The 26,631-nt window shown below is 50.0% G+C and overlaps 1 protein-coding gene across 2 annotated transcripts; it reads left to right on the top strand.

Annotated features, from left to right (window-relative positions):
- The first annotated feature begins 1,542 nt into the window (after window positions 1–1,542).
- Window positions 1,543–26,414, top strand: STRA8 (stimulated by retinoic acid 8). Of its 2 annotated transcripts, none has more exons than XM_032643317.1 (9): window positions 1,543–1,649; window positions 8,071–8,295; window positions 12,096–12,171; window positions 12,821–12,905; window positions 15,696–15,899; window positions 16,730–17,015; window positions 21,456–21,529; window positions 23,050–23,161; window positions 26,088–26,331. In XM_032643317.1, exons 1-9 carry the CDS (start codon window positions 1,557–1,559, stop codon window positions 26,160–26,162), a joined length of 1,230 nt encoding a protein of 409 aa, XP_032499208.1. In that variant the 5' UTR covers window positions 1,543–1,556; the 3' UTR covers window positions 26,163–26,331. The 2 variants fall into 2 exon arrangements, with proteins under 2 accessions (XP_032499208.1, XP_032499209.1); XM_032643318.1 differs by lacking the exon at window positions 1,543–1,649 and adding an exon at window positions 15,466–15,467 and having other exon boundaries at window positions 8,098–8,295; window positions 15,713–15,737; window positions 26,088–26,414.
- The last annotated feature ends 217 nt before the right edge of the window (window positions 26,415–26,631 follow it).

Genomic DNA, 26,631 nt, shown 5'->3' with positions numbered 1-26,631 from the left:
TTACTCTGGAGGTCAGGGGAGGATGGGTACTCTCACCCTGGGACATGTCTTGGTAGTCATGTATCTGCTCTTCTACAGCAGAAAGTGCCCAGCCATGCTGACCCAGCAATACCTGCTCCCCATAAAGGAGCCTACTATATTCCCAGCCTCTCCTGGAAGCCAGAATCTGCCCTTGTGCAAAGGAAATGGAGGGCAAAAGCCCATCTGAGATTGCATCCAAGGTTCCTCTTAGCAGCAGTGCTGGGAGCTCCTAACTGGAGTCAGAGAATGTACCTCTCCATGGATCTCTGCCTTCCTCATCCCTCCCTATAAGCTACTGTCCACAGACCTCAGTTCACAGCTGAGGGTCTTTTGCTCTGAAACTTACAAAATCGTGCAAATTTCTCTCTGGTCAAAAATAGTTAATATTCCTTTCACTAAATGCCACCCAAGGAGGTGTGGTGAGCAGAAGACCAGTGAGAACTTTAGGTGTTTAAACCTCAGGCAGGTCACTGCCCTTCTCTGAGCTGGCTTCCCCATCTATAAAATGAGCAAGAGAAGACGCTTCACAAGGTCATCCACAAGGATTAGGAACATAGTAGGTGCTCAATACACAATCCATCACTCTTATTTTGTTTGGAGGAGATAGAGTCTGAGACCCCCTGCCCTTCATCACATGAAATGGATGGAAAACAATGTTGATGTAAATAATCAATAAACAATTTATAATAAGGGATAGAGGAGAGTTTCATGTGAGCCAAAATGAGGACTGTAGTCCAGGAGACACAGATTCAAAAAGCACTTGAATTGTCTTCCACCGGACCACAAAATGAAGGAGGCTTATATATGCAAAACCCATAAAATTAAATAAGTTGTTTGCCAAGAATTAGGATTGGAGCTGGCACGAAGTAAGGGTGCTTGTTAAGCACGGATTGGTTGGGGCCCAAAATGGTTGCATAGCTACAAGGGGAGACCCTGAGACCATAAGGTTGCAACTGGCAGCTGCTAGCAGATATTGTTTTGAAAGCAGCTGATGATGTCCTTGAGTTTGAGACAGTTCAGAAAATTCAGGAGTTGATGCAAGAATGTGTCTGAAACCACATCCACAATGGCCACCCGGCTCCATTGGATACGCCTGAACCACAGTTCTTCCATTTTTATTTTTAAATGATCTTAAATACGTCATCTCCAACAATGGAGAACAAGTGAAGAAGGCTGTTTCTCCAACCAGAAAGTTAAGGCCGAGGACACAGAACACGGGTGGCCATACTGGGTTGGCATTAATGCAAGAATGTTAGCTCCCCATTGGGACAGGTGTGGAGCTGGATCTGAGGGGAGGAAGTGCTATCAGATTGGTGGAGGGCAGGGGTATTTCAGGGAGGAATCTATGCTACTTAGGGGGCTGGCGTTGGGGGCAGGATCTATGTTACCTTGAGGAGGCATGTACAGGGCAGGATCTCTGGTACTGGGAGGGAGGGGTCAGGGTCAGAAGGTGATGGGGTGTCCTTGGCTGTTGCCGTGGAGAACTCTGATTGTATCCGAAGCTGGTGAGAGACCACCCGGAGGTCCCAGGGTTCATGAGCAGAGCCTCCTGCCTCACAGCTGCGGGGAAGGTTGACTTAAGTGGACCAGAGATCTTCATTTTCTATAAAGAAATCAGGCTGCGGCAGGTAAGGAACCCTCTTAGCAACATCCCACCCCAGGACTGCATTTCTTCTGGGTGCAGATCTGCTCCCCAGTGGGCCTCATCCAGTGAGGCAGCTGAGTGTGTGTTGGTGGTTGATGGGGGGCGGGGATGACTAGATGAAGGCCAGGCAGGTTGGTTCCTGGACCTCTGTGTGCCCTCTCGGTGGAAACGTAAGGCCCTCCAAGACAGAGGTACACAGACTCCTGAATGCCCTCTGCTCCCAGGGAAGAGAAACCAGGGAGTGGGGGAGGGGAGAAAAGCCATTCCTCAGGGACCCTCCGTGACCCTGGGTCATGGACAGCCAGCGGGGACAGGGCCTCAACCTAGGCAGAATTTGATTTTAATATGAACATTTTACATTCACCTTGAAAGGGAGAAGGAGAATTTGCTCCTATTGGGTGCTTTCCGCGTGGCAGTTTCTTTCTACATAACACAACGTTTAATTTAATGTTCCACAAAGACCCGAAGTTGAATTTCAGGAGTGTCCGCCGCGTGCCAGGCGCCCTATTTGTCTGCTTTAGGTAGAACTCATTTGTGATCCTCACGGCCACTTTGAGGTGCATCCTGGATCAGAACCCCAATTTGAGCGCCACCAGGCCCAGGTTGCTTCAGCGAGGCTGTGTGACCTCAGGTTCACCCTTGCCCAGGGGTGAAGCAGCTTGCCCCAGGTCAGAGAGCAGCAAGGGGCACCTGGTCTGGCTGCTGCTTCCTAGGGTAAAACTGAAGGCATGGGAACACCACATCCTGAAACATTCAGGGGTGCAAGAATTCAAGCAAAAAGAAACCTAAGAGGGAAGAGATATGGGAACATATGTGTATGTATAACTGATTCACTTTGTTATAAAGTAGAAACTAACACACCATCGTAAAGCAATTATACTCCAATAAAGATGTTAAAAAAAAAAACCTAGACACATGAGTCTATCTATATTTGGGGTAAAATGAATTTTTTTCCCTAAGCTGGAAGAATATGTTTCCTCTTGTCTCAAAGAGTCAGCACCTTTTCTCTTTTCTTCTTGCTATTTTGATCCCCTCTTTTAAAGGCCTCTTCTGCCCAGCCCCTCTTAAGCCCCACCCCCATTTCTTCTTCCCTAGTTTAAAACATCATTCCCGGGTTCCCCCTTTTACGCGTCTATTTCCTCACGCCTGCATGCTCTATTTCCTCACGCCTGCATGCTCTCATCTTTTCCCCTGAGACAGGGAGCCTTCGCTCTAGACCCTTTATTGACCTCCTCTTCTCTAAGTCTCAGGATAACCGCGTAAGGCAGGTGTCAGAGCCCCATCTGAGGGATGAAGATACTGGGGCTCCAGGTCAGGTGGGCAGACCCAGTCGGAGGACATCCGTTCAGTTCTCTGTGGGCACATACAAGCAGTTTGGGGCACCTGAGATGACAGAGGTATCCCCTCCCTGCCCCCTGGGCCTCCGCTTGGAAAGGAGCCATCGGGCAAAGGTGAGAAGTTCAGCCCCGCCCCTCCCCCTCTCTCCCCGCCTTCTTGTGTAGTCTTCAGACAAAATGTTACACTGTTCCACTGCCTGCACCCTCATTGGCTGGCCACCGCGCGTCCCCATTGGCTGTGAGCCTGGAGACACACTGCGATTGGTCCCTGCACCAGTGCCGAGGTGCTGGGTCTGTCTGGCCCGGGTGGAGACACGGTCACCACTCTGGTTGGCTCGCGAGGCCGGTGACCGCTGCCACCGCTGTCAAGCCTTCTGGCAACCCGCGTGTTCCGGGAGTGGGGACGTCGTGTGCCTGGGTGCCCATCTGCCTCCGAGGGTGAGAGTCGACTCAACGCTGTGGAGGGTAGGGGCTGACCGTCTCACCTCGCCGGCCGGCTGGCTCCTCCATAAAGGTGCACTTGTCCTTTTGGGTGTTTATGTACATGCAGTTGATTCAAGACCCTGGATCCAAACAGGTGAACATTTAGGTCTGGGTCCAGACTTTAATAGGAGCGTTTGTACATGTCATCTTGACACCCTACATATTTCTGAGACTGATTTTGGATTTTCTTTTTACATGATCTATTAAGCATAGGGAGCCAAAGGAAGCTGCTAGTGGGTTGCAAAACATTATCCAGTATCTTGTATGCGTTTGCTTAGGGTTTGCTAATGAGACTGGATCACACTCATATGTTTTGCAGACTGATGCTTTAAAATGGTTGAGGGCTTTCCTGGTGGCGCAGTGGTTGAGAGTCTGCTTGCCGATGCAGGGGACACGGGTTCGTGCACCGGTCCGGGAAGATCCTGCATGCCGCGGAGCGGCTGGGCCCGTGAGCCATGGCCGCTGAGCCTGCGCGTCCGGAGCCTGTGCTCCGCAACGGGAGAGGCCACAACAGTGAGAGGCCCGCGTACCGCAAAAAAAAAATGATTGAGTTACTCTGAACCTTGGAGAGGGTGAAGTCATAGTTTTTGAAAGTTCAGCCTAGGGAGTTTTTAAAAATGTCAGCCCTAAATGGGTACTAAGTGGTGTTTTAATTGGAAAGTCTTTGGTAGTGAAAGTATACTTTGCTTTAGACATGAGAGGTGATAAAAATTATGGCATGATAGTATGAACCTTCACAAAATGCCTTTTGAGAAGAATGCATCAATGAAGCTGTCTTCTAACTTTGTGAGACTGAAGGTTACGCTTGGCAGGCTGATCTAATGAACAGAATTGAGCACAGTAAAAAGTTTTTAGAAAGGAAAAGATATCAGAGTTATGGCCATTCTGAAATGCCTAATATTATTTTTGGCCCCAGTTTCCCTCAGAATGAATGGGCTTTGCATAAAGTGCCCAGTAAACATTTGTTTACGGAGCTGCAGTCCCCAGAATTCCTTCACATGCAGCTTCCCATGCTGTTGTATGCTCCTTCGTCCACTTCTGTTGGAAAATGAGCGGCTTGTGCTACTTGCCCTTGTTCCGGATAGTCACAGAATTGTGACAATGACCTTCCAGGGGTGGAAAGTTTAAACTATAATCTAGTTGAGGACTTTTTCACCTCCTTTATCCAGATAAAGAAATTAAGATTTCAGGTTTCTTGGCTCATAAATAGTCACATTGCTGGTTAACAAAGAGTTACAACCCAGGTCTTGAGCCAATCTATAATCCATCCTGCCTTTTCCCACACTGGTTCATCTCATTGGTCGGGTACCATCTCTGGGAGCATCCCTGCATCATCCTACCCGCCGTGGATTTGTAGGACTAGCTCCCTTCCACCAACTATCCCTGTACTGAGTTCGCCCAATTCTTACACCTTTCAGATGCCCGGAAATTCACACTCACCCTCCAAACATGCCCCGTTTCCTGAGCCAGAATAGGATACCCAGGTTCTTGCCCCTGTATAATCCCTCCCCACCTGTCTCACATGGCAATGGGCCAGGATCACCTTCAAAGGCTTTTTCTTTTTCAGCTTCTCAAATATGTGCTTCTCACTGTGAACCTTGTCAAGAGCTAAATTCATGAGATTGTAAATGCTTAAGATCCAGAGAGGTCTTTTGGGTCAGGGTTGAACTCGCTATTATTTCCTGCCCCCAATGTTTTCTCTTAATGCTATCCTGTGTTATTCCTATTCTCATGCACCCCAGGAAGGACACTTTAGATGCTGGATACATGGATCCTGATGAAGGATCGTACCGATTTGTTGGCAAAACAAGATTGAAATGAGAAATTTGTGTGGACTGGGGCTGAAAAACCTCTCAGAGAAATTGGGACTTAAACTGGGAACTGAAGGACAAGCTGACTCTAGAGAGGTAGAAACTGGGGGCAGGGAGGCATTCTCGGTAGGAGGAAAGAGAATGGGCCACAGAATAGGGGTTGGTGGGCAGGGCAGTAATGTCTACTGCTGGGGACAGTTTCCTTAACACACTTTGTATCTGCGTAGGACCTTTAGGAGAAAAGGTTTGTTCTGTTTTGAAATAAAAGATCGCTTATTGATCTCATTTTTACCGTTAATTCCCCCATTCCTAGCAAAAGAGCCAAGCTTGCAAGAAGGCAGAGGAGGGTCCTGCCCTCCCCTCCCGCATCCAAGAACATGACTTCTGTGGTACTTGTCCTGGGCGAGCACCCCTTCACACAGATCACAGATGCAGATGGGACAGATCCAACTGTATTATTGTAACAGGAGGCTCTGTCTGAAAAGTATCCACCTAAGCTCCTGCTGGGTCCACAGTGCAAGTCAATAAAGATAACTTGGAAAGAATGGCTTTGGGGGATCATAGCAAATCATCCCTAGTGGAGAGCACGATGGAGCATCTAGGAATAGGATATTTAAAATTGCACAAGGTCTGATGAAGGTTAACATCTTGATTAGATCCTTGGCTTGATTCCCCACTGAAAGCAGAATGGAAGGATCATCTCCCATCTTTTACTGCAGTGTTCCCATCTCCCAGCTCCTGACCTGGGGCGCCCGAGACAGGCAGGCTGAGATGGAGGCCACAGCACCCGGCAGCTGGGCAGATGCTCTGGTGCCATCCTCACCCCAGCAGCAGGCAGAGAAGGCTGCCCTCAGAGGCAGCAAGTAATGGGAGTGTCTGCTGGCTATGGGAGAGGCAGAGGGCTGCAGCCTTATTCAGTGACTCAACAGTCCCCATAGCCATCCAGATATTTCCTGAGGAATGTGTTTGGGTAGAAGCCTGGGAGGAAACCCAAATTATCAGCATGGGCACTGGGAGAACTCCAGACTCCCCACAAGCCCAAAGGCCTTTGGTATTCTTGTTCCTAGACTACTAGAGAATTTGAGATGCTGGGAGGATCCTGGTATTTTTTCCTCCATTTGTCCACCTAAATTCCCTGGTGTCCATGCACGTGCATTTCTCTTTAATTTAAACAGGTAAAGAAGACCTATGTTCTTTGGTTCAAAAGTTTCTTGTTTTTCTGTAGGTAGTTCAAAACCTTCACTGTTTTACTTCACTCCCTATTAAAGATTTGTTGATGTCTGGAAATTGGAGACTATAAAAGTGTGGCCTCTGATGTAACCTAGCCCTCGGGCTGGATGGGCCTTTGTGATTCTGTGGCTGTCCTCCCCACACCGATGGCATAACTCCTGGGAATGAATGTTACAGGAGCTGAAAGGGACCAGCGCAGGCAACAAAAATGGCACCTACTTACCATCTTCCCACCACTGTCCTGAGAAGCACACCAAGGCAAAGTGGACACCCTAGTGAAGACCACATTGGTGACAGGAGACTTGCTGTCTGACCTAAAAGACGTTTTAAAATCCCACATTACTTCATTGGGTTCGTGGTCTCTGTGGCCAGTTCTCCCCCTAGAACTTAGTGAGAAAGCTTTCTTCCACCTCCTTCCCTGATATTCCCTCTTCGAAGGAGATGTTGCTCCCAGCTGCTGTCAGCTGAGGTGCTTTGAGAGAGGGGCTGCTTGTCTGTGCCCCAGTCGTGGCTCAACCGGGAAAGCATCAGAATCGTCTGGGCAGCACGTCACCTACACAGACGCCTGGGCCACCCCAGGAGATGCACATCCAGTGTTTCTGAGGCAGGGCCTGGGCGTGTGTATTTTCATTGGTCTCGCCAGGTGGCTGACATACATCAAAACCGACCCAGGTCACGCATTGTCTCTGCCCAGCAGAACTGTGCTCAGGGGAGAGTGGGCCCCGCGGAGAACTCCCATCGTAATTCACTCAAACCCCAGTGCTGAGTACCTCCTGCGAGTATAGAGGTGATGACAATGCAGCCCCCTGTTCAAATTGCAGGCAGAGCCATCCATGGCTCAATCTTTTATTAAAATCGTTACATTATCAGCCTTAGAACCGCCTCTCTTAGAGAAGGGCTCCTGATTTGTAAAGTTAGATGTGACCAAGGACAACATAATGATCATTTTCAGAACCCACTGGAAGCAGTTCAAGGCAAACCAGCTTCCACTTCTCTGCCATCACGTACCTTTTTGCTTTCACATGTAGAAGAGTGCGTTCTCTTCTTTTTTAGGTACAGTATACATGCGGAAAAGTTCACGAATCTAAAGAATACACCTTGATGGATTTTTTTCACATACTACATAAACCTGTGTAACTACTTCCCAACTCAAAGAGGGGTGCCTTCTCACAGTAGGAAAGACCTCAAAGGGTGGGACACATACTTGTTCCACCTCTGACAGACTGTAAAGAATGCGATCTCAGGGTACGGCTTGCTCTCCTTGGCCACTGTGGTCAATTAACAAGTGTCTGGTGAGTACCTGCAAGGTCCTGGAGACTTCCTGGTGTAAAGCAGCTGTGCCCTTCAGCTGTAAGTCAGATATGAGCACCTTGTGTTTTAGGAGTCGAGCTTCAATAACAGATTTTGTATCATCTGTTATTTATTGTGTATCTGTCATCGATTAGACTCATTGGTTTGGGACCTTTTACTTGGGAGTTGTTTCCCTTTCTTTCTGCTTCAATCCACTTTCCTTTTTCTTTAATGTTGTATCTTTATTATTTAGGGCCAAACAAAGCCTGGTACGTTGCAGCTTCTCATGGAGACCTCTGGAGAAGACAATAACCCCAGCGGCAGAGCAATGCCCTGGTCCCTGGCACAGCTGCAGAAGGTCGAGCCGCGGGTGGCCCGCAGACGCCTGTCCCAGGCCCGCCACCGAGCCACCCTGGCAGGGCTCTTCAACAGCCTCAGGAAGACCGTTTACTCCCACTCTGATCTCACAGCCTCAAAGGTACGGGGACCTTAGGGTAGGGAGGAAAAGGTCCCACGCATGGAGGGATTGTGGAGCCGAGATGGGGACTGGCCTGGAGCTCCCGCCCCCGAGGGCTGCGGCCTGGCTGGGTCAGCGGTCAGCTGCGGACCCCTCATGGCACTGTCTGCTGCTGCATGTGGATAAAGCCTGAGAGCCGGGCCTTACCTACCTGCTGCAGACAAGCCTGGCCTTGGAGGGGAAGTGACGGCCCGAGAGGCCCGGTGAGCCAGTGACTGCAATGCCCATCCCTCTCACGGGCAGTGGTGAGCCTCTAGCAGCTGCCCAGACCCTATGTCCTCAGCCGAAGCACACACACATACCCCAAAGCACACCACCCAGTACATGCCCATGTGTGCCTCTCAGTTTTCATGCATCAACCAGGTCTTTCCCTAGGCGACAGGGCTCTCCAGGTAGGCATTTATCTTTTCCTGATCTTAATTTTGCCTTTCTTCTTATGCAGCTTTTTCATTGCTGATCAGTGCCTCTGGTGGAGCACAGAAGGTTCGGGTGGGTTAGGGTGGTGGTGGGAGAATGGAGTGGGTATCACTGCAGGAAGCATTTAGGAGGTCTCCGACAGGGGAGAGGTCCCCGACAGCCTCAAGTCCCCCCACCCTCTCTTAAAAGAGGAGGGGAAAAAAAAAAAAGAGGAGGGAACTGGACTCCAGACAGGACCTGTCAGCTGGTTGGTGGCAGATCCAGGAGGAGGCCTGGTTTCGGGCTCCAGACCTGGCCTTCTTTCCCCGTCCATCTCTCTGGACCAGACCGATGCCCTGCAACTGCTTCCAGACAATAGGTTTCCCTCTGGGCTGGTGCTTTCAGCAGAGCTGCACTTATGGAGAGGGACCATTTGACGGGTGAGAGCATCCTGCCTCCGGAGCTGGCACCGGAGCCTTGCTGAGGGCAGGCACACAGAAGAGCCCCTCAGTGGGCACAGGGCCAGGGCCTCTGTGGAAATTCCAGGAAGGCGCCCAGACCGCCCTCGTGCAGGGCTCCAACTGGGGCTGGAAGAATATCAACAGAGGTCCCACGTGCTCCTCTGGAAGGCTCTGAGTTGTAGCGGGAGAGGTATGGGGAGGGCTACTCCCTGGCTGAGCCAGGCGCAGGGGCTCGGGACTCAGGTGAGGGTGGGGAGAGAGAGTCCACATCTGGGCTTCTCAGCAAAGAGCTTGTCCAGCACAGCTCTGCTCTGTGTCCCCTGGGTGACGAAAACCCCAAAGTCCCTGTCATTGGCCAGTGAAGACGTGTGCACAGACTGCAGCACAGCTGAAGAAAGAACAGGTACTCAGGGCTGGCAGTAAGGAGTGGAAGTGAATCTAGAGGAAAACCCTTTGCAGCCCCTAAAACTCACACCTCACGACGTGGTGGTTGAGAGCCTGGATGTTAACTGGCCTCGGTGCACCTGAGGCAGGTTACTCGCTAAGCTTCAGTTAACACACCTGTTAAACAGGGACAACAGTCATGGCTTCCTGAGGCCTGCTGTGGAGTTCTGCAGTATAGTAGCATGAAAAACATAGCATGGTCGTATGCGGTTTAGAATGTTAGTATCACTTAGGAGTATCACTTAGGAAAGTGAGGCTCCAGAAAGTTAGACAGTTTGCCTGGAATGGCACAGCCAGAGGGCGGTCTGGAAATCAGATGTTTTCTGTCCTCTCCTTCTTTCTCTTTCGTGCTGGAGGAACAACCCTCAATTTTGCATTTGTAATGTCCACGGAGAAAGGATTTGTTCTACAGGAGTGAGATGCACGTATGCGTGGTAGCAAGGTGTTACTAGTTGTCTGTGGCTGCCAAAACAAAATACCACACGCCAGGTGGCTTAAAACAACAGAAATGTATTGTCTCAGAGGTCTGGCCTCTAGAAGTCCAAAATCAAGGTGTCCACGGGGCCGTGCTCCCTCTGACGGTTCTAGGGGAGGAGACTTCCTTGCCTCTCTGGCTTCTGGCATTTGCTGGCAATCCTTGGCGTTCCCTGGCTTACAGAGCCATCCCTCCAGTTACATGGCCGTCTTCTCCCTGTGTCTTCATATTGTCTTCCCTGTGTGTGTGTGTCTGTCTCTGCATTCAAATTTCTCCTTTTTATAAGGACACCGGTCATACTGGATTAGGGCCCACCCTAATGACCTCTTTTTAACTTGATTACCTCTAGAAAGACCCTACTTCCAAATAAGGTCACACTCACAAGTCTGGGGGTTAGGACTTCAATATATCTTTTTTAGGGGAACACAATTCAACCCAGACAAAGGTCCTAAGAAAATCAGCCTGCCAAAACCATTCTAGAAACAGAATTTCAATGAATTGCACCTGGCTTACCTGGCTCTGTGCTGGTCCCGTTGACGTAGTGAGACTGCGAGGTGAGCGTGGGGTGGCCCGGCTGTGCGGACACAGGTGACCAGCCTGGACCAGAGGACTAGAAAGTCCTCGCCTCACCCTGAGAACAAGCCTGAGGTTCACGCCACCTGTCAGCCCCTCGTGTCCAAAGAGGGGACAGAGTCCTTGCTGACCCAACGGTATAATCCTGAAGCCGGGGTGGGACAGGGGCAGCAGATGGTGTAAGACAGCAGGTGGCCCCTGCTCTAAAGGAGATCCTGTAGCCCACTGTGTTCTCCTGTCGCTGTCTTTTGGGTCTTCAGAGTGCTGTGCTTTGAGGTTCCTCAAGTCTTCTTGTGCACCAGCCAGGGCAGTGGGAGTCTAGAATGGCAGCCCCTGGGCTGTGGGCCCCTGGCTGGTGTGGCATCCTCTCCCACCACCTCCCCATTTCCTTTCTTTCCGCAGCTCCCTGAGCGAGGCCTGCGTCCCCCAGCGCTTCAGAGTCCATGCATACTCTGGGGCTCAGCTGAGCTCAGCTGCCCGGAAGCCCGGCTCCATGGAGCCCTCCAGTTAGATGGGTCCCTCCTCCCGCTGCCGTGCGTTCCCACAGCCCTTTGCGGTGCTTACTGAATTCTAGCGCTTGTTACACGCGGTTGTTATGTGTTTTGTGCGTTTAGTGGTTGTTTCCACGCTCATCTTCCCTGTTAGAATGTCAGCGGCCTGAAAGCAGGGCTGTCCTGTTTACTCTGTGTCCCCGGGCTAAGCACACAGCTTTGCCCTCATACATTCCTGATGAAGGTGTGGGACTCCTGACAGGCATCGGGTGTCTGCATAATAAACAACATTTAGCGTTTCTCACTTTTGAATAATCTTGCGGTTACCATTTTGACTGTAGTAATATTACATACAGTACAAAAGGAAGGAAAGGAGGGAGGGAGGGAGTGAGGGCAGAAATGCTTGTGATTCTACTCTTGCAGACTAGGAAATTCAGAGTTCAAGTTGACAGAGCACTTGATAAATGTTTAGATCAACTAGATTGTACGCATTTAGCAAACAAACAATATTAGCACGTTTAATGTTAACCTGCCGGTCGCACACTGGGACAAGCGAGCAGAAGTTAATTGGCCTTCGTGCCGCCTGGAGCTCTGACCATCAGGCCACCTGTGCCGTCACCGTCCACGCCGACTTCATGTAGCATATACAGTAGTGTGCGACCCTAGCTGTCTGCTGAGCTCAGCTTAATTGTTTCCAGATACTTTGATATTTCTGTGAGAACCGTTTCCAGAATACAAAGTAAATGTCATGTCTTCTGTGGATCAGAACAAACTTCCTACCTTTTCTGTTGACAGCGTCAAGGACTGGGGCTTTGCCCCCAAGGGAGGGTGGCTTCAGGCCAGGAAAGGGGCTCCTGTGTCCGCAAAACCTTCTCTGTGGTGGGAGCCTGGCTTTTCCGCACTGTCTGTCTCTGTCCTCAGTGGCAGGTTTTGAATAAGGCGAAGAATCATATTCAGGAACTGGAACAATCCTTGGATACTCTGCTGAAGCTGAAAGGTGAGAGATCCCTTCCTACCACCCCTCTACCTCCCAGGGAAGGGCTGGCTTGTTTTTCTATTGAAAACAAGGAGATTGGGTTAAGCCAAGTGAACATATATTTATTGAGAGCCTACTGTGTGCCAGGCACTGCACCTGGGCCAGGGGTACGATGAGACCCATGACCCTGTCCTCAGGGAGCTTAGCGTCTGGCAGGACAGACAGATGTCAGCGGGCTGTGTGAGCATGATGAGCTCCTTCCTAGGTGCTGTTGAAGGGTGCCTGACCTCCTCAGGTCAGAGAGGCCAGAGAAGTGGACTGGGGCCTGTCCAACTCAAAAGCAAAGGGCAGAAGCTGTCTCCCTTCCTTGCACAGGCTGGGAGACATGGCTGGCTGGGAATTTGGGTTTCATAAGCTAGTGAAAGCCGAATTCTGAAAGGGATACTTTCCGTGTCTTGACTGAGAAAGTCCAGTTCAAGAAACTCCTCCCCTGTTCTAGTGCTCTCCCCGCACAACTAAAAGGAGACGTGGAACTCGGCTCTTGACTCCCTAACACTGAACCTGGGTGGGCTCAGCGACCACCCATGGTCCACCCAGGCCAGAAAGGCAGGAGAGACTGGACAAAGTCCCAACTATCCTGTGTGACCCTTGACTTCAACTTCCCTCATAGAATCCTTCAACCTGGAGGATGGGAATGTAAACAGCTTAGAGGAGGTCAAGGAAGAATATGCCAGCATGTACTCTAGAAATCCCAGGTAAGACACCCAAGCACAGGAGACCTAGAATCTGCTGTTCTACTACCACAGTGCTGCTACAGCTCCACAGCCCACCTTTCCCCTCCAGAACACAGAACCGAGGAAGAGGTGCTGCTTACCTGTTTAGAACAGTCTTGTGCTGGAGAGATTTCTTTTCTGTTTTATTCGAATCACATGCATTGGATTTTTTCCCGATTATGAAAATCCTACTTATTAACAGAAAATGTCAAAAAGACAGAAATGCCCAAAAAAGAAAATTAAAATACATATTATCTCACCACTCAAAGAAAATCAATGTTAATCTTAATGAATATCCTAGTTTTTTTCATTTTGCACATTATTTTGTAGAGAAATGAGATCATAGTATTCATATCGTGTTATAGCTTTTAAAGAAACTCACCTAATGGCTTTATTGAGGATATATATGAAAATCCAAATCTCTGCCTACTTTCCAAGCTTCGTAGGAACCTGAGAAAAACCAAACTGAACTTCAGAGAGGAAAGGAAAAGTAGTACACTCAGGTGTCACAGATGCTGAAAGGGGAACCTCCTTTATAATGTCACAGTCAGACAAGAGAGGCTGATACGAACAATGTCTTTCTCGTACTTTTATGATCTCATTTTGAACATTTAACTCTCGCACTTTTTGATGTGTACTTTGTAGACTTAGTCTTTGCTGTGCTCTCAAAGGATGACCCAGGCCCTGTACCACCATCCTGCACAGCTGCTTCGAGAGCGGCCTGGACTTTAGGGACAATGGCTGGGCCCTCATCACCTCTGGTGGCCCCAGGGCGTGCCCAGCACAGTGTACATTCAGGCTGGCCTCTCAAAAGGCACAGAAGTACGTGTATAAACAATTTTACTCACTGTGAAAAGGGGACCGTGAACTGCTTACTGTCAGAACCTCCTGAGAGCCTGCCGAGGTGAAGTGATGCTGTTTCCTCTTTTTTCGGTGGGGTTACTACTGATGAATTTTATTTTCTTCTCTGTGCTTTTCTGTATTTTCCCATTTTTTAAAACAATAAATGTGTATTATTATATCCTAAGGGAAATAATCAGGGGAAAATGATAGATTATTAAATTAAATTCACATTGTAGACAACATGAGAATACAGAAAAGTATTAGAAGGACACGATCACCTATAATCACACTCTGCACTGCTTTGGTCGTCGGGGGGCGGAAGCAAGAGTGGGGTGCGTGTGTGTGTGTGTGTGTGTGTGTGTGTGTGTGTGTGTGTGTGTGTGTTGAGTGTACGTGGCAGGGTGTTTGTGGCCACGTTTTACAAATCAGACTAGCCCCACCTGGAAATCAGCCTGGGAGATGATCTCAGTGAGGCAGATGTTAGCTACTGATCCCACCACATTTATTACATAAGCCAACCTCTCCTTCCTGATTTAACATACGACCACTATCACATACTAAAATCTTATTAATACTTGTATCACTTATCCACATGAGGATGACTAAATTTCTTTCAGAATCATATTAATTAGGGAGGATTTTTTCACTAGAATTATTATAAGCCTACAATAATTAAAACTGTGGTACCAGCAGAGGAATAGATTAATTACATTTTATAATTATTATATTTTAATTAATTAATTAAATTATGAGTGAACTTAAGTGCCTTTGTTCAGGATCATTTGTATTTCCTTTCCTGGGAGCTTTTTTTAACCTATTCTTTGCCCATTTTCCTGTTGGGTTGGTGGTCTTTTTCTTATTTAGTGGTAGAAGGGCTTTATGTATCATAAGAAATTAGCCCTCTTTCTAGTATATGGATTCCAAACAATTGTACCTTGGTTGGTTGTTTTCCTATTTTGGTTTCAATGTTTCTGTTTTTTCTTTTGTCCATGCAAAAATGAAGTCTAATCTGTCCATCTATAATGGCACCTGATGTTGGGTGAATAGAAAGACTTCCTCCACTCTGAGATTAGAGAGAGAGAAAAAGGGGTTGAGACTTCTCCTATGTTTTCTTCTGGCACACTTGCTTTTTAACTCAATCTGATACCTTGGGGATTATTCCTATCAGTATAAAGAGATTCTGGGTACAAGTCCTGGTTTTCCAAATTGTGTCATGTTATTTCAGTCTCAAAACTGTCTTCTGAAGAGCAGAATTAAAAACTTTATGAAGCCCAACTTATTCATTTTTTTCTTTTCTAGATGGAGTTTTAGTTTAAACCGAAGTATTTAACCATGGGTTTTTGTGCTATTGTAAATGGTACTTTTTAAAATTTCAATTTCCAATTATTCATTGCTAGTATATAGAAATACTATTGGTTTTTGTATACTGACCTTATATTCTGCAACCTTGCTTCCTTAGTTCTGGTCACATATTTGTAGATTCTTTGGGGTCTTCTACATAGATAATCACATTGTCTGCAAATAAAGACAGTTTTATTTCTTCTTTCCAATCTGTACACCGTTTATTTCTTTGGTTCACCTTACTGGACAGGCTCTAATCTCCAGCACAATTTTGAATAGAAGTGGTAAGAGAGGACATCCTTGTCTTATTCCTGATCTTAGCAGAGAAACAGTCTTTTACTGTTAAATATGATGTTAGCTGTAGGTTTTTTGTAGATGCCTTTTATTAGGCTGAGGAAATTCCGTTCTATTCCTAGTTTGCTGAGAGTTTTCATCATGAATGGATGTTGAATTTTGCCAACGCTTTTCTGCACCTATTGAGATGATCATATAGGTTTTTTTTTCTTTAGTCTATATATGCTAAAACTGTGTCAAGAATTTCAGTCTTGATGTTCATGAGGGATTACCTTGTTTCCATTTCCTCCCCAGTCTGATATTAAATACAGTTCATCAGAAAGGTTCCAACAGCTGGCGCCCAATCGAGGCAGTCGGGAAGGAGGTTGAGGAGGAAGAAGAGGAGGAGGACGACGACGAGGAAGACGACGAGGCAGAGGAGGAGAAGGCAGAGGAGAAAAACGCGGAGCTCTTCAACTCCTCAGTCACCTTGCTGCCAGACCTCTTGGAATTTGAACGGTGTGAAGAGCTGGGCCTCTGTGGGGAGGGGGACAGGTGCTCCACCTGGGGCGTCCTGCAGGCCCCGAGTCATGGAAGCTCCAGGATTTCCACGTGGCGGGGGCTCAGGGATGAGGTTGGCAGAGGAGCCAGAGAAATAGTCCTGAAGCCACATCTGCATAGCACATGAACTGTGTTTCCTTAGACTGACTTTATTTGGGGTGACTTTGGGGGGCCTGTGGGTGGGATATGAGAGCTAAAGCCACCCCCACTGCTGCACACACACCACAGGTCTGCTTCAGCAGCCTTACTAATTAATCTTGGAGTAAGAAAGGCAGTGGATGGATGGCTCAGATTCCCCCTGTCCCTCACCGCTCCTCCACAAACCTGAGGCCCTCCACATCCATGTGGAAGGGGCGGGCCCAGTAGAAGGAGGCTCGCTCCACAGCTTCCAAATTAAAACGAGGTCATATCATATCTGCACACATCTGGGCTCTAAACTTGAAGCAGTTTTCCCCTGGGGGGAGAGCTGAGCCTGCCCTGCCTCCCGTCCTCTCTTTTGTCCGGCAGAGAGCTTCACAGGGGGCACTGGGAGGACTTGGGGAGGGACCCCCCCAAAGCACAAAGCTAAGTCGCCTATGGCCCCCCAGATAGCTTCTACTCTGCATGCAAGTGTTAGGGCAGGCCGCGGCCAGTGAGGCTGAGTCCCTGGTGAAGCACAGCGCGGGCAAGGCCTGTGTGCTGTGCTCGCTTCCCCTCTCCCCGCCACCACGGGATCCCGAGGAGCCGGCCTGGGCGGGACCCCGGGCCACCGGCTTCAGGTCGGGGAGTTGCTGACCTTTCTGTTGCAGGTACCTCAACTTTTACAAGCAGACGGTGGACCTTCTGACTGAGAACGGGATCGTCTCCTCGCAGGAGGTGACCCTCCCCATCATGTCTGCGGCCATCTCCCACCTGTGGCAGACCCTCTCCGAGGAGAAGAAGGCCAGCCTCCAGCACGCCTGGGCGCAGAAGCACAGTGGCCTCCTGGGCTTCGCGGGGGCCTGTCAGGAGCCGGCCTGTGCCGAGGGCAGCGTGAAGGACAGCGGAGTGGAAAGCCAGGGGGCCAGCTGCTCGCTCGTCTCCACCCCTGAGGAGGTGAGCGGACCGACGGGTGGGGTGGAGGGTGGGCATCACCTTTGCCTGGAGATGCCAGGGAGGTGCCCGGGTCAGACAGTAACTTGGAGGTGCTGTTTGGATTCTGGCGCGCGCGGTAAGTTTCTGATTTTCCCGACATTATATACGCAACCACAGAACCACAGTTATTTTTCCCCTGCTACTTTCCTGGCCTTTCCATGGGGATTACAGAAAAGAAGGTTTAGAAGGTTGTACGCACTAGGATTCTTTCGGCTTCAAGTTACTCGCTATTTAAACCAAGAGGAAATGTACTCGGCACACCCAGGGAGGGCCCGAGGCAGGAGGACTTCCGCTTCGTCTCCCTGCGTCGTCGCCGCCGACTGGGCTCTTCCCGTCTGCCAGCTCTGCCTCGTCTCAAGGCCGGCATCTCACCTTCCTTCCCCACCCCACTTCCCCCACCCCATGTGGTGACTGTGGAACGGCAGCTGGTAGCAATCAAGTTGTTATTCCTTTTCTACACCAGGTAGGAGAAAACATTCCCTGCTCCTCTTTCTTAAGGGTCAAGGAAGAACTTTCCCAGAAATTTGCACCATACCTCTCCTGCCCTCTCATTGGCCGGAATTGGCCAGATTGCCAGATTACTGAGCCAATGAGTAATCGAGATAGGATCAATCAGGCCCAATCCCTGAGAGCAGGTCAGCTCCCACCCCAAAGAGCGTAGCGGAACGCAGAGGAGGCAACCACGCCTCTGCCGTAAATGTGCTTCTCCGCGTTCAAGCAGCAAGAACAGCCATGGTGAGCCACGCAGAGCGCGTTGGGTGGCGTTAGGTTAGCGGTCAGCTCAGCGCTGAGCTCAAACTGGGCCCCTCAGCTGCTCTTCCAGAATTAGGACAGCCTCAGAAGGCTGCTGCTACCACATGCGGCTGCATCTGCCCTCCCTTGTCTAACGGGGAGGGCAGTTCTTTCCTCTCCGCGCCTGTCTAGTGCTTTGCGGGACATTTAGCTTCCATGGACCCCACCCCTGCTTTGCCCTGACTTTCCAAATACTCCTCCGCGGGTGGTCCCTTGGAGGGGACGTCCAGTGTCTCTCTGGGGAGTCTTAGAGCCAGAGAACCTCCTCCAAGTGCCTCTGATGCTGGGGGCCAGCCCTGGAGGCCCGATTCTCTGGGAGGTTTCCCAGCCACCAGGGCCCAGGCCTGGAGAGCAGTGGTCACCTTGTCCAGCCTTTCCAGTTCACAGACAAGGCCTAGCATGTGGCAGGACTTGTTCAGGGCACATAGTTCCTGCTTCAAGCATTGTATCCTTCATCACAGAGTTTTTCAAGTCTCTGCCCTTTGGTCACCTGTTTATGCTCTACCCTCCGTGATCTCCCCTGATGCTTCTCAAGTGGAGTTTAGTTAAAAGGCAGGTGCCTGGAGACTTCCCTGGTGGTCCAGAAGCTAAGACTCTGTGCTCCCAAGGCAGCGGGCCCGGGTTCTATCCCTGGTCAGGGAAGTAGATCCCACATGCCTCAACTAAAGATCCCAGGGCTTCCCTGGTGGCGCAGCGGTTGAGAGTCCGCCTGCCGATGCAGGGGACACGGGTTCATGTCCCGGTCCGGGAAGATCCCACATGCCGCTTAGCGGCTGGGCCCGTGAGCCATGGCCGCTGAGCCTGCGCGTCCGGAGCCTGTGCTCCGCAACGGGAGAGGCCACAACAGTGACAGGCCCGCGTACCGCAAAATAAATAACTAAATAACTAAATAAAATAAAATAAGGAATAGTATCGACAGCATAGGCTTAAAAAAAAAAAAAATCCCACATGCCTCAACTAAGACCCAAGGCAGCCAAATGAATAAATCTTAAAAAAAAAAAGGTGCCTGGCTAGTACCCCAGACCCACTGAATCCGAGTCCCCAAGGGGGTGGCTCAGAATCTCATTTTGAACAAGCACCCCAGGTGACTGATGACTGCGGGTGTTAGTCGAGGGAATTCGCAGGGCAGATGTGCCACAGTCAACCGCTACCACCCATGCCCCGTCCCCACCCCCCATTCGCCACGCCACTGGACTATGGTTTCTGATCTATCCACGAATGTTGGGTCCACCATGAGAGGATGTGAGCTCTCCTCCATAATGGCCAAAGCAGGGCCAACCAGCCCCAAAAGACCTCAACCCAAGGCAAGCATCAGCCAGGATAGATGTCTTTGTAGCCTCAAAGTGCCTGGCCCTGGGGTCCCACAACAAAGAAGGCAAAAGAAAACGTATGTCAAATGCTTGAAAATTCTGTCAAACTGTAAGCTGACTGCACACGTGTTTGCAGCACAAACCTTTCCTCAAGGAGGAGCAGACCCAGAGAGAAAACTTCAGAATCCAATGTCTCCAAATCACGGAAGCAGCTTGTCTGGGCTTTTTCAGGAAGGGCTAAGGGCTCACATTCTTCTGGTGTTGAGGGAAGCTGGCAGCAGAGTCTCTTAGCCATGCCCAGAGCAGGGCTCTGCCTGCAACGCCGTGCCCAGGCTTGGGCCAGGCCAGGGCTGAGTGACAAGGTGAGTGGAACAGATGACAGTTATAGGGTAGGTACAGAGCCAGTTACTCCTGCTGTGGCTTCTAAATGAGTTGCAGTGAAACCTCTGCAGCTCCTGGTCCACCTGAGAGGTTCTGCTGTGGAACAGTTGCGTTTGGGGCCAACCCCTGGACTCGGGATCAGGTGGACAGGGCCCCTCACTTCTGAGAGGTGCGGCCCCGTAAGTGTGCTGGGTGCCGCAGAAGGACCTCAGAGCCTGGCCATGCTGCCCCCAAGAGCTGGCTTGTGAGAGGGGTTTGCACAGGTGAGGATGGTATGTGGCCTGTGATTGTGATGGGCTGATTGATTTGAGGGAAGGAATTTAGGTCCTGCGTCCCTGCCTCAGGCCTGCTGGGGGGGAACACGGAGACAATGGGCTTCTGTGCTGATGGACACAGGAGCCCAGGCCTTTCAGTGACCCCTTCCCAAATCCTCTTTGAAGTGACCAAAGGGATATCAAAAAGAAGGACACCAGAAAATGTCCAGAAAGCCAGGAGTACAATTCACAATTCCAGAGTCCCAGGGAATTCAGTTCCGGGAAAGTGAATTGTAAGACATGAAGTGGGGAACTTCCCTGGCAGTCCAGTGGTTAAGACTTCGCCTTCCAATGCAGTGGGTCGGATTCAATCCCTGGTTGGGGAACTAAGATCCCACATGCCCTGACACCAAAAAACCAAAACATAAAACAGAAGCAATATTGTAACAAATTCAATAAAGACTTTAAAAATGATCCACATCAAAAAAAAAAAAGCTTAAAAAAAAAAAGACACGAAGGGCAGACAGAAGGCCCCCAGACAAAGAGCAATGTGTCCCCAGGTAAGAGGGGAGGAGACCCTGGGGAACCTGCTAGAACCTGCCAACTAGGATCAGAGAATGCCCTCTTGACTCCCATATAGAAGGGGTAAAAAGCACAGCTAGTTAAAATTTTCATATAAGAGTGTCCATGCGATACTTGGGACATTTGTATGCCAAAAAATTATTCATTCTTTATGTACAATTCAAATTTAACCAAGCATATCCTGTATATTCACTAAATCCTGCAATGCTAAGTGCATATCATGTTCCCATGGAATATTTAATATTTGTCAACAAATTTTTAAAAAGCAGAACTGAGAACTTTCTAAATAGCAAGATTCCAAACTAGGAAATCTATGCTATAATATGCCCTGGGAAATGACTGGAGGAAACAGATCAGTATGTCAACAATGGACATCTCTGGGTGGGACTGTTTCTCAGTGACTTTAACTTTGTTTCTGTTTTCCACAATTTCCAAGATGAACCTGTGTTTCGTTTACAAAGCACGTGGTGTTCAATGATAGCTAGCGTATTTGAGCCATTATTCTGTGCCAGGTGCTTCCCATACATCATTTAATTCTTACAGCATCCCTATGGGTAGGCACTGTTGTGATTCCCTTTGGGATCTGGGAAATTAAGTCACAGCTTAGTGAGTGGCAGGGCTGGGACTCGGCTTTCCTGCAGCTTAACCCCAGAGCCCCCTTAACCTCTGTCCAGCTGCCCTGGCATGAAACCGCTAGATTGTGGATCCTGGGCTCAGACAGTCTCTGCCCCTCGGGAGGAGTAGATGAGCCCTTTCCAGTGTAAACTGAGGCTCACCTCTGGCTGTTGCATCTCGCACCTGAGCTCCTGCTTTCTTTAAAATGAGACCATGGTCCCCGGTGCTTCCCCGTCTCTCAGCCACCTCTGGGGTCGGGAGTTTGTTCTGGGTGGGCAAGAACTTAATACTCATCCTCTGGAAAGGTCACCAAGCAGAGAGCCAGGATTTGGGCCTCAGCTTTAACATGCACCCATTTGGGGCTGAGGGGTAGAGAGGCTTTCTACGCATCTCTCCCCCAGCCGCCCAGAGCAAACGTCAAAGTGTAGGGGTATTTCTGACACATGAAGTTTTGTGCTTCCTTTCAGATCCTTTTGGAAGATGCCTTCGATGTGGCAAGTTTCCTGGACAAAAGTGAGGTTCCAAGTACATCTAGCTCCAGGTGAGGAAGGGGGTGTGAGACTGTGTGTGTATATGAGTGTGTAAGTGTGTGTGTGCATGGGCACCCCTGTTGGGGTGTTTACGAGCCTCTCATCGTGGCCCAGGGCTGAGACACACCAGGTTATCAACTCCAGGTGGCTTGTGCTGCACTGTTCCCCGGGGTGAGGTGGCCATGGGCAGGTTACAGCAGTCGGTCTGGTCCAGGAGGTGGGCGGGGGGGCTCTGGGCCACAGAGAGCCGGGGCCAACGTGGAAACAGGCCCGGTGCCCTGGGCTCTGAGTCGCACAAGGGGAGAAGCTGCTTTTCACAGTGCTGATGGGAAGGATGTAGAAGGAGGGGAGGAGGGGATGGCTGACGCCCTGAAGTGAGAAGAGCATCTGGGGAGATGTTAAAACAAGAAGGAGCTTGTTTTAAAAAAAGAAAACAGGTGTGTTTTCTCAGAAAGAAAGTTTAGGATGGAAATTCCCTTGCTACTTTGAAAAGCTGTGGTCTTACAGCCTGAAGGCACAGGCCCTTTGCATAGCTGGCTAAAAAGAAGCAAGAAAATTTAGTTTTTCTGCCTTGGGAGTGAGGCTGACGTTCATGTCCTCGTGATCCCAAAGAACATGTCCATTCTCCCGGAGGCCTGTGGCTACGGCCTGGAGCCCTGGCCGCCTGCTGGCAGGTCAGGGGACACATTTGCTCCTCTGCTCCCAACCCACCGCCCCCAGCCCAGCCAGACTTGCCCAAAATCTCAAAGCACTTTTCCCTGGTGACTCAGGCTCTTCCCAGCTGTGTGTGGAGTCTGATTTGGCTGAAACTGGCTGGAGACAGACGCTCCTGTTTCTGAGCTGGGCTTGGGCTGTGAAGACGATTTTGTTGAAAAGTGGGCAAAGTGTACTTGGAACTCCCCACTCTACTGATGGAACAAAAACCAATTAAAAAATTTTTTTTTCTATTTTCCCTAGAAAAGGCAGGGGTTGCTGCCAGGGGTTCTCACGCTGACTGTGAGACCTCACTCCAACAGGAAGTCAGCTGTCCAGGCCTGATTTCACGGTCCTGTTGGCAGGCTTCTCCCCTTGTCCCAGGAAGCAGCAGGAAAGGAATCTGCAAAGCAGCCTGCCCTCTGCGCCAGGCCCGTGTTCTGTGTTAGACCTCCTGAGTGGAGGCATCTCAAGGGGCTGATGTTGATCGTGCCCTGAGCCCCCTGAGCCTGGGCAACCACCGGTGGGAGCAGAACCGTATGGCGTTGCTGTACGAGCCTGACTCTGGGAGGAGAGGAAATCTCGCTCCTTGTTCCACAGGCCACAGCTCAGAACACTAAGCTAGGCACGCGGGCCTGCCTCCCTGTAGTTTCACTTTCCCAGCACGTTCCAGACACGATGTTGGAACTGGGGCCATGCAAACCTTCCATGGAGGGCTCGGCTGCGTGCTTCAAAGTGCTTGGCTCCCACTGTAATCCAAATATTTTAGTGAGTACAAACAGAGGTAAAACGTTAGGATTCTAAAGGTTTGCTGTTTCTTCCTCCTTTCTGCTGTCAGTTCCGTGCTGGCTGTCTGCAACCCACAAAATCCCGAGGAGAAGTTTCAGCTCTACCTGCAGATCGTCAATTTTTTTAAAGGCCTTTGCTGTGTTAACACTCAGTTCAAACAGGTAGGACGGAGCAGAGTGAGGTCTTGGCTCACTTCCCCTCGGAGGGTGGGAAGGGCTCTGGAGGGAGACCCGGCTACAGCCCCCCCAGTTCACACCCTGGCGGGGGGACGTTCTTCCACGGGTGGTTGACTTCAGCCTAATGCTTCCTGTGAAACGGAGGATGTCCGGGGAAATGGAGGGGAGAGACAGAGGGATGCTCTTCAGGGCAGACCTGAGCCTGGGAGTCCCTTGATGCCGGGACCAGACCTCAGGGGCCTGGCCCTTCGCAGGCATTCCTACGTGTTGTGTGACTCCTTGATACCTTTCTAAGAGGCCGGGCCGTTTCATCGTCTTCGGAGACCCCGGGGTAGTATTTGCTGCCAGCTTTTGAAGGATATTAATTTCTGCTTCCAAAAAGCTGACTGTGCAGCCCATGGGGACATGCACCGTGGGGGGTCTTGGTTAGAAGGTCCATTCCTGGGAGCTTCCACGGGGGGAGAGGGTTACGCCTGAGCTGCCAAGGGGACAGGCCCTTTCAGGTTCATAGCCATTGATGATCTCACGAATTTAGCAAAACTATAGCTGTTCATTAAAAAGGTAAGTGATAGGGGTGAAAATGTCTCAAATAATTCGGACAGCTTTTCCATGGGGCCCTCTTCCCGCTAACCCTTCATTTCCCTCTGCCAAGACCACTTTGAATCTCCACTTGGAGCCAGGGCCCTTCCCTGCGCTTTGCTCTCCACCTCCCAACCCTTGGCCACCGGCTCTGACCACTGTGTCCTTTTCTCTCGACACAGTGAAGTCAGTTCACTTTACCAAGGCCTTGAGAATGGATCGATGGGACAGTCTTTGCTTCCCCTGCTTCCTTTCTCTACACATGGCAGGAAAGAAAGAACAGGCAGGGCTGGAGCACCCATGGAAAGCAGAGGTACTCAGACTTGAATCGCCTTGGGAGCTCATTGGAAATGCAGACTCCTGATGTCCCCACACCCAAGATTCCCATCCAGTGTTGCGAGATGCAGCCCCAGAAATCTGTATATTGAACAGGCTGCCCTCGTGCAGGAGGCCTCAGGCTTTGGTAGATGGTTTGTAAAGAGGGCAACTGCATTCTCTTCCCCGTTTGTCCCCCGCTATCAGCTTCATGGGAGGTGGTTGGATGAAACTTAATTAGTACCTGTATTGGTTTCCTAGGACTGACGTCACAAATTACCACAAACTTGGTGGCTTAAAACAACAAAAATCTATTCTCTCATAGCTCTGGAGGCCAGAAGGCCAAATCAAGGTGTTGGCAGGGCCATGCTCTCTCTGAAAGCTCTAGGGAAGAATTCTTCCTTGCCTTCTCCTAGCTCCTGGTGGCTCCCAGCAATCCTCAGCATCCCTTGACTTGTAGCTGCATCACTGCAGTCACTGCCTCTGTCTTCACATGGCCTTCTGCTGTGTATCTCTCCGTCCCTCTCATCTTGTAAGGACACCAGCCATTTGGGTTGAGGGCACACCCTGAATCCAGATGATTTCGGCTTGACATCCTTAACTAATCTTACATCTGCACAGACTCTATTTCCCAGTAGGTTTCAGGAGGATATGAATTAGAGGGAACACCACTCAACACATGTCAGCACCCAATTCCAGCAAACACCTCTCACAGACTAGTGCTTTCACAAATCTGCAGCTTAAAAATGCCTCATCACCGTTTTCAGAGGCTTAAGGAAGTAGAACACTTGGAATGACATTCAAGCACTCTGTGTGACAGAGACTCCAGCGTGTGGTTCCCTCCCAGGACGCTTGGCCTCCGGGCAACCACTATGCACCGACTCCCACTTTTCTCAACCTTTGCCGCATCCTCACCCTGAACAACAGGTCTGGGTGATTTTCCTTCTACCAGCTGTTCCCCCTCTTGGATCCCCTGCCTCTCGTGCGCCCCTCCCCCATCAGTAGAGCACAGCAGGTGGGGACCGTTCTCCAGAGCTGGAGAGGCTTCATTTGCAGTCACCCCCAATCTGGCCGTCACCCTGGGGACCAGGTCCCATGTTTATAAGATAGTTGGCTGGATTAGGGGTGCTTCCCGGGGCCCAAGGGGATCAACCCCTAACCATCAGGGCTAACAAATTACAGGGCTGATTTTCTGCTGGGGTGCGGAGAGGTAGGAAGAACATAAACCCAGGAATGTACGGTTAGGGGAAGAGGTAATGGGGAGTCAGAGAGGTTGGCTGGGGTCATTGTTAAGGGACTGAGAAACCCTTGCTAAACAGACATAGCGCTGTTTCTTTTAAAAAATTATCTCCAAACAGCTAACCCATGAACATGGTTTAAAGTTCGAAAGTTACCAAAAGATATACAAAGAAAACGTAGTCTTTTCGCCTACCACTGTCCCTTGCTTACTATCGCATTCCCTTCCCTGAAGGCAATTACCATGCCCAGTTTCTGTACAGCCATCCAAAGGTATTCTCCAGATATTTATGTAATCTTTCAAACACAAATGGTAGCCTACTATACACATTGCTCTGTACCTTGCCCTTTTAAAACAGTTTATCCTACGGATAGAGAGGGATCTCATTCCTTTTTTTTTTTTTTTAAATAGCTGGTGGGTGCATAATGGTGTAATTCACCATCCTCTGTTGAGGGCATTTGGATAAAGCTTTAAGACTGCCCCCGTCTCTCTTACGGCATCCCAGAAATCTCCAGGAAAGGAAAGAAGTCAGTTCTGTTGAATCCAGGAGAAGCCATTCTGGAGATGACAGAGTATTGAGTGGAGTGAAATAGAAATGGACTCCCTGCCCCCCATTGCTTTTAACTTCCTGGCTGGAAGCTGGAGAAGAAGATACCACTGAAGAGACGTGGGGGAGAGACAGAGGGAGGGGGGCACGTCTGAGATGATGGGGCCTTCTCCTCTGCCTGAGGCCCAGAGCCCTTAAATAAAGTTGAATCCTTTTCTACCTGTGTTTTGCAGGAACCAGACCTTCCCTTCGACGATGAGACAGTAATGTTGAGGTGCACGGAGACGTTTGACGATGAAGATCTGTGATGCAGTGGGAGCAGGAGGGGTGAAGGAGGGCGGGCAGTCTCCAAGTTTGAATGCTCACAGCCCAGGTTGCCCCTGCCTCAGCCTTGCAGGACGTTTTGGAATGGGCTGTCCTGAAAGCATTTTGATGGTTGTAGTTTCTGATTATTATAAAGTATTTAAGAGGAGTGTGGCCCCGTGTCAGTCTTTCAGGGTTGTTTGGTATGAGGTGCTGGCCTGCTGCAGGGCACACACCTGCTCCCACTGTGCTCCTATTCAGGGGGTACCGGATGCACCTGAGGCCCAGGCCACGAGCCTTTCAAGAACAGGACAGGCAGGATCGGTCCCATGACACCAGGTACTTGCAGCACTCAGGGCATTGTTTTGATGGGTTCTAGAGAGTTCTGGAGCCCACCACACATCCGGCATGTTCTAGGAGCCCAGGAACAGTGTTGACCTCAACCCTGTGCTCCAGGACATCAAGGTAGAATCA

The sequence above is a fragment of the Phocoena sinus genome, chromosome 9 (assembly GCF_008692025.1).
Source record: "Phocoena sinus isolate mPhoSin1 chromosome 9, mPhoSin1.pri, whole genome shotgun sequence".
In the NCBI taxonomy this organism is placed as follows: domain Eukaryota; kingdom Metazoa; phylum Chordata; class Mammalia; order Artiodactyla; family Phocoenidae; genus Phocoena; species Phocoena sinus.
Note: the sequence above shows the minus strand (reverse complement) of the source record. Positions and strands in the feature narration are given on the sequence as shown.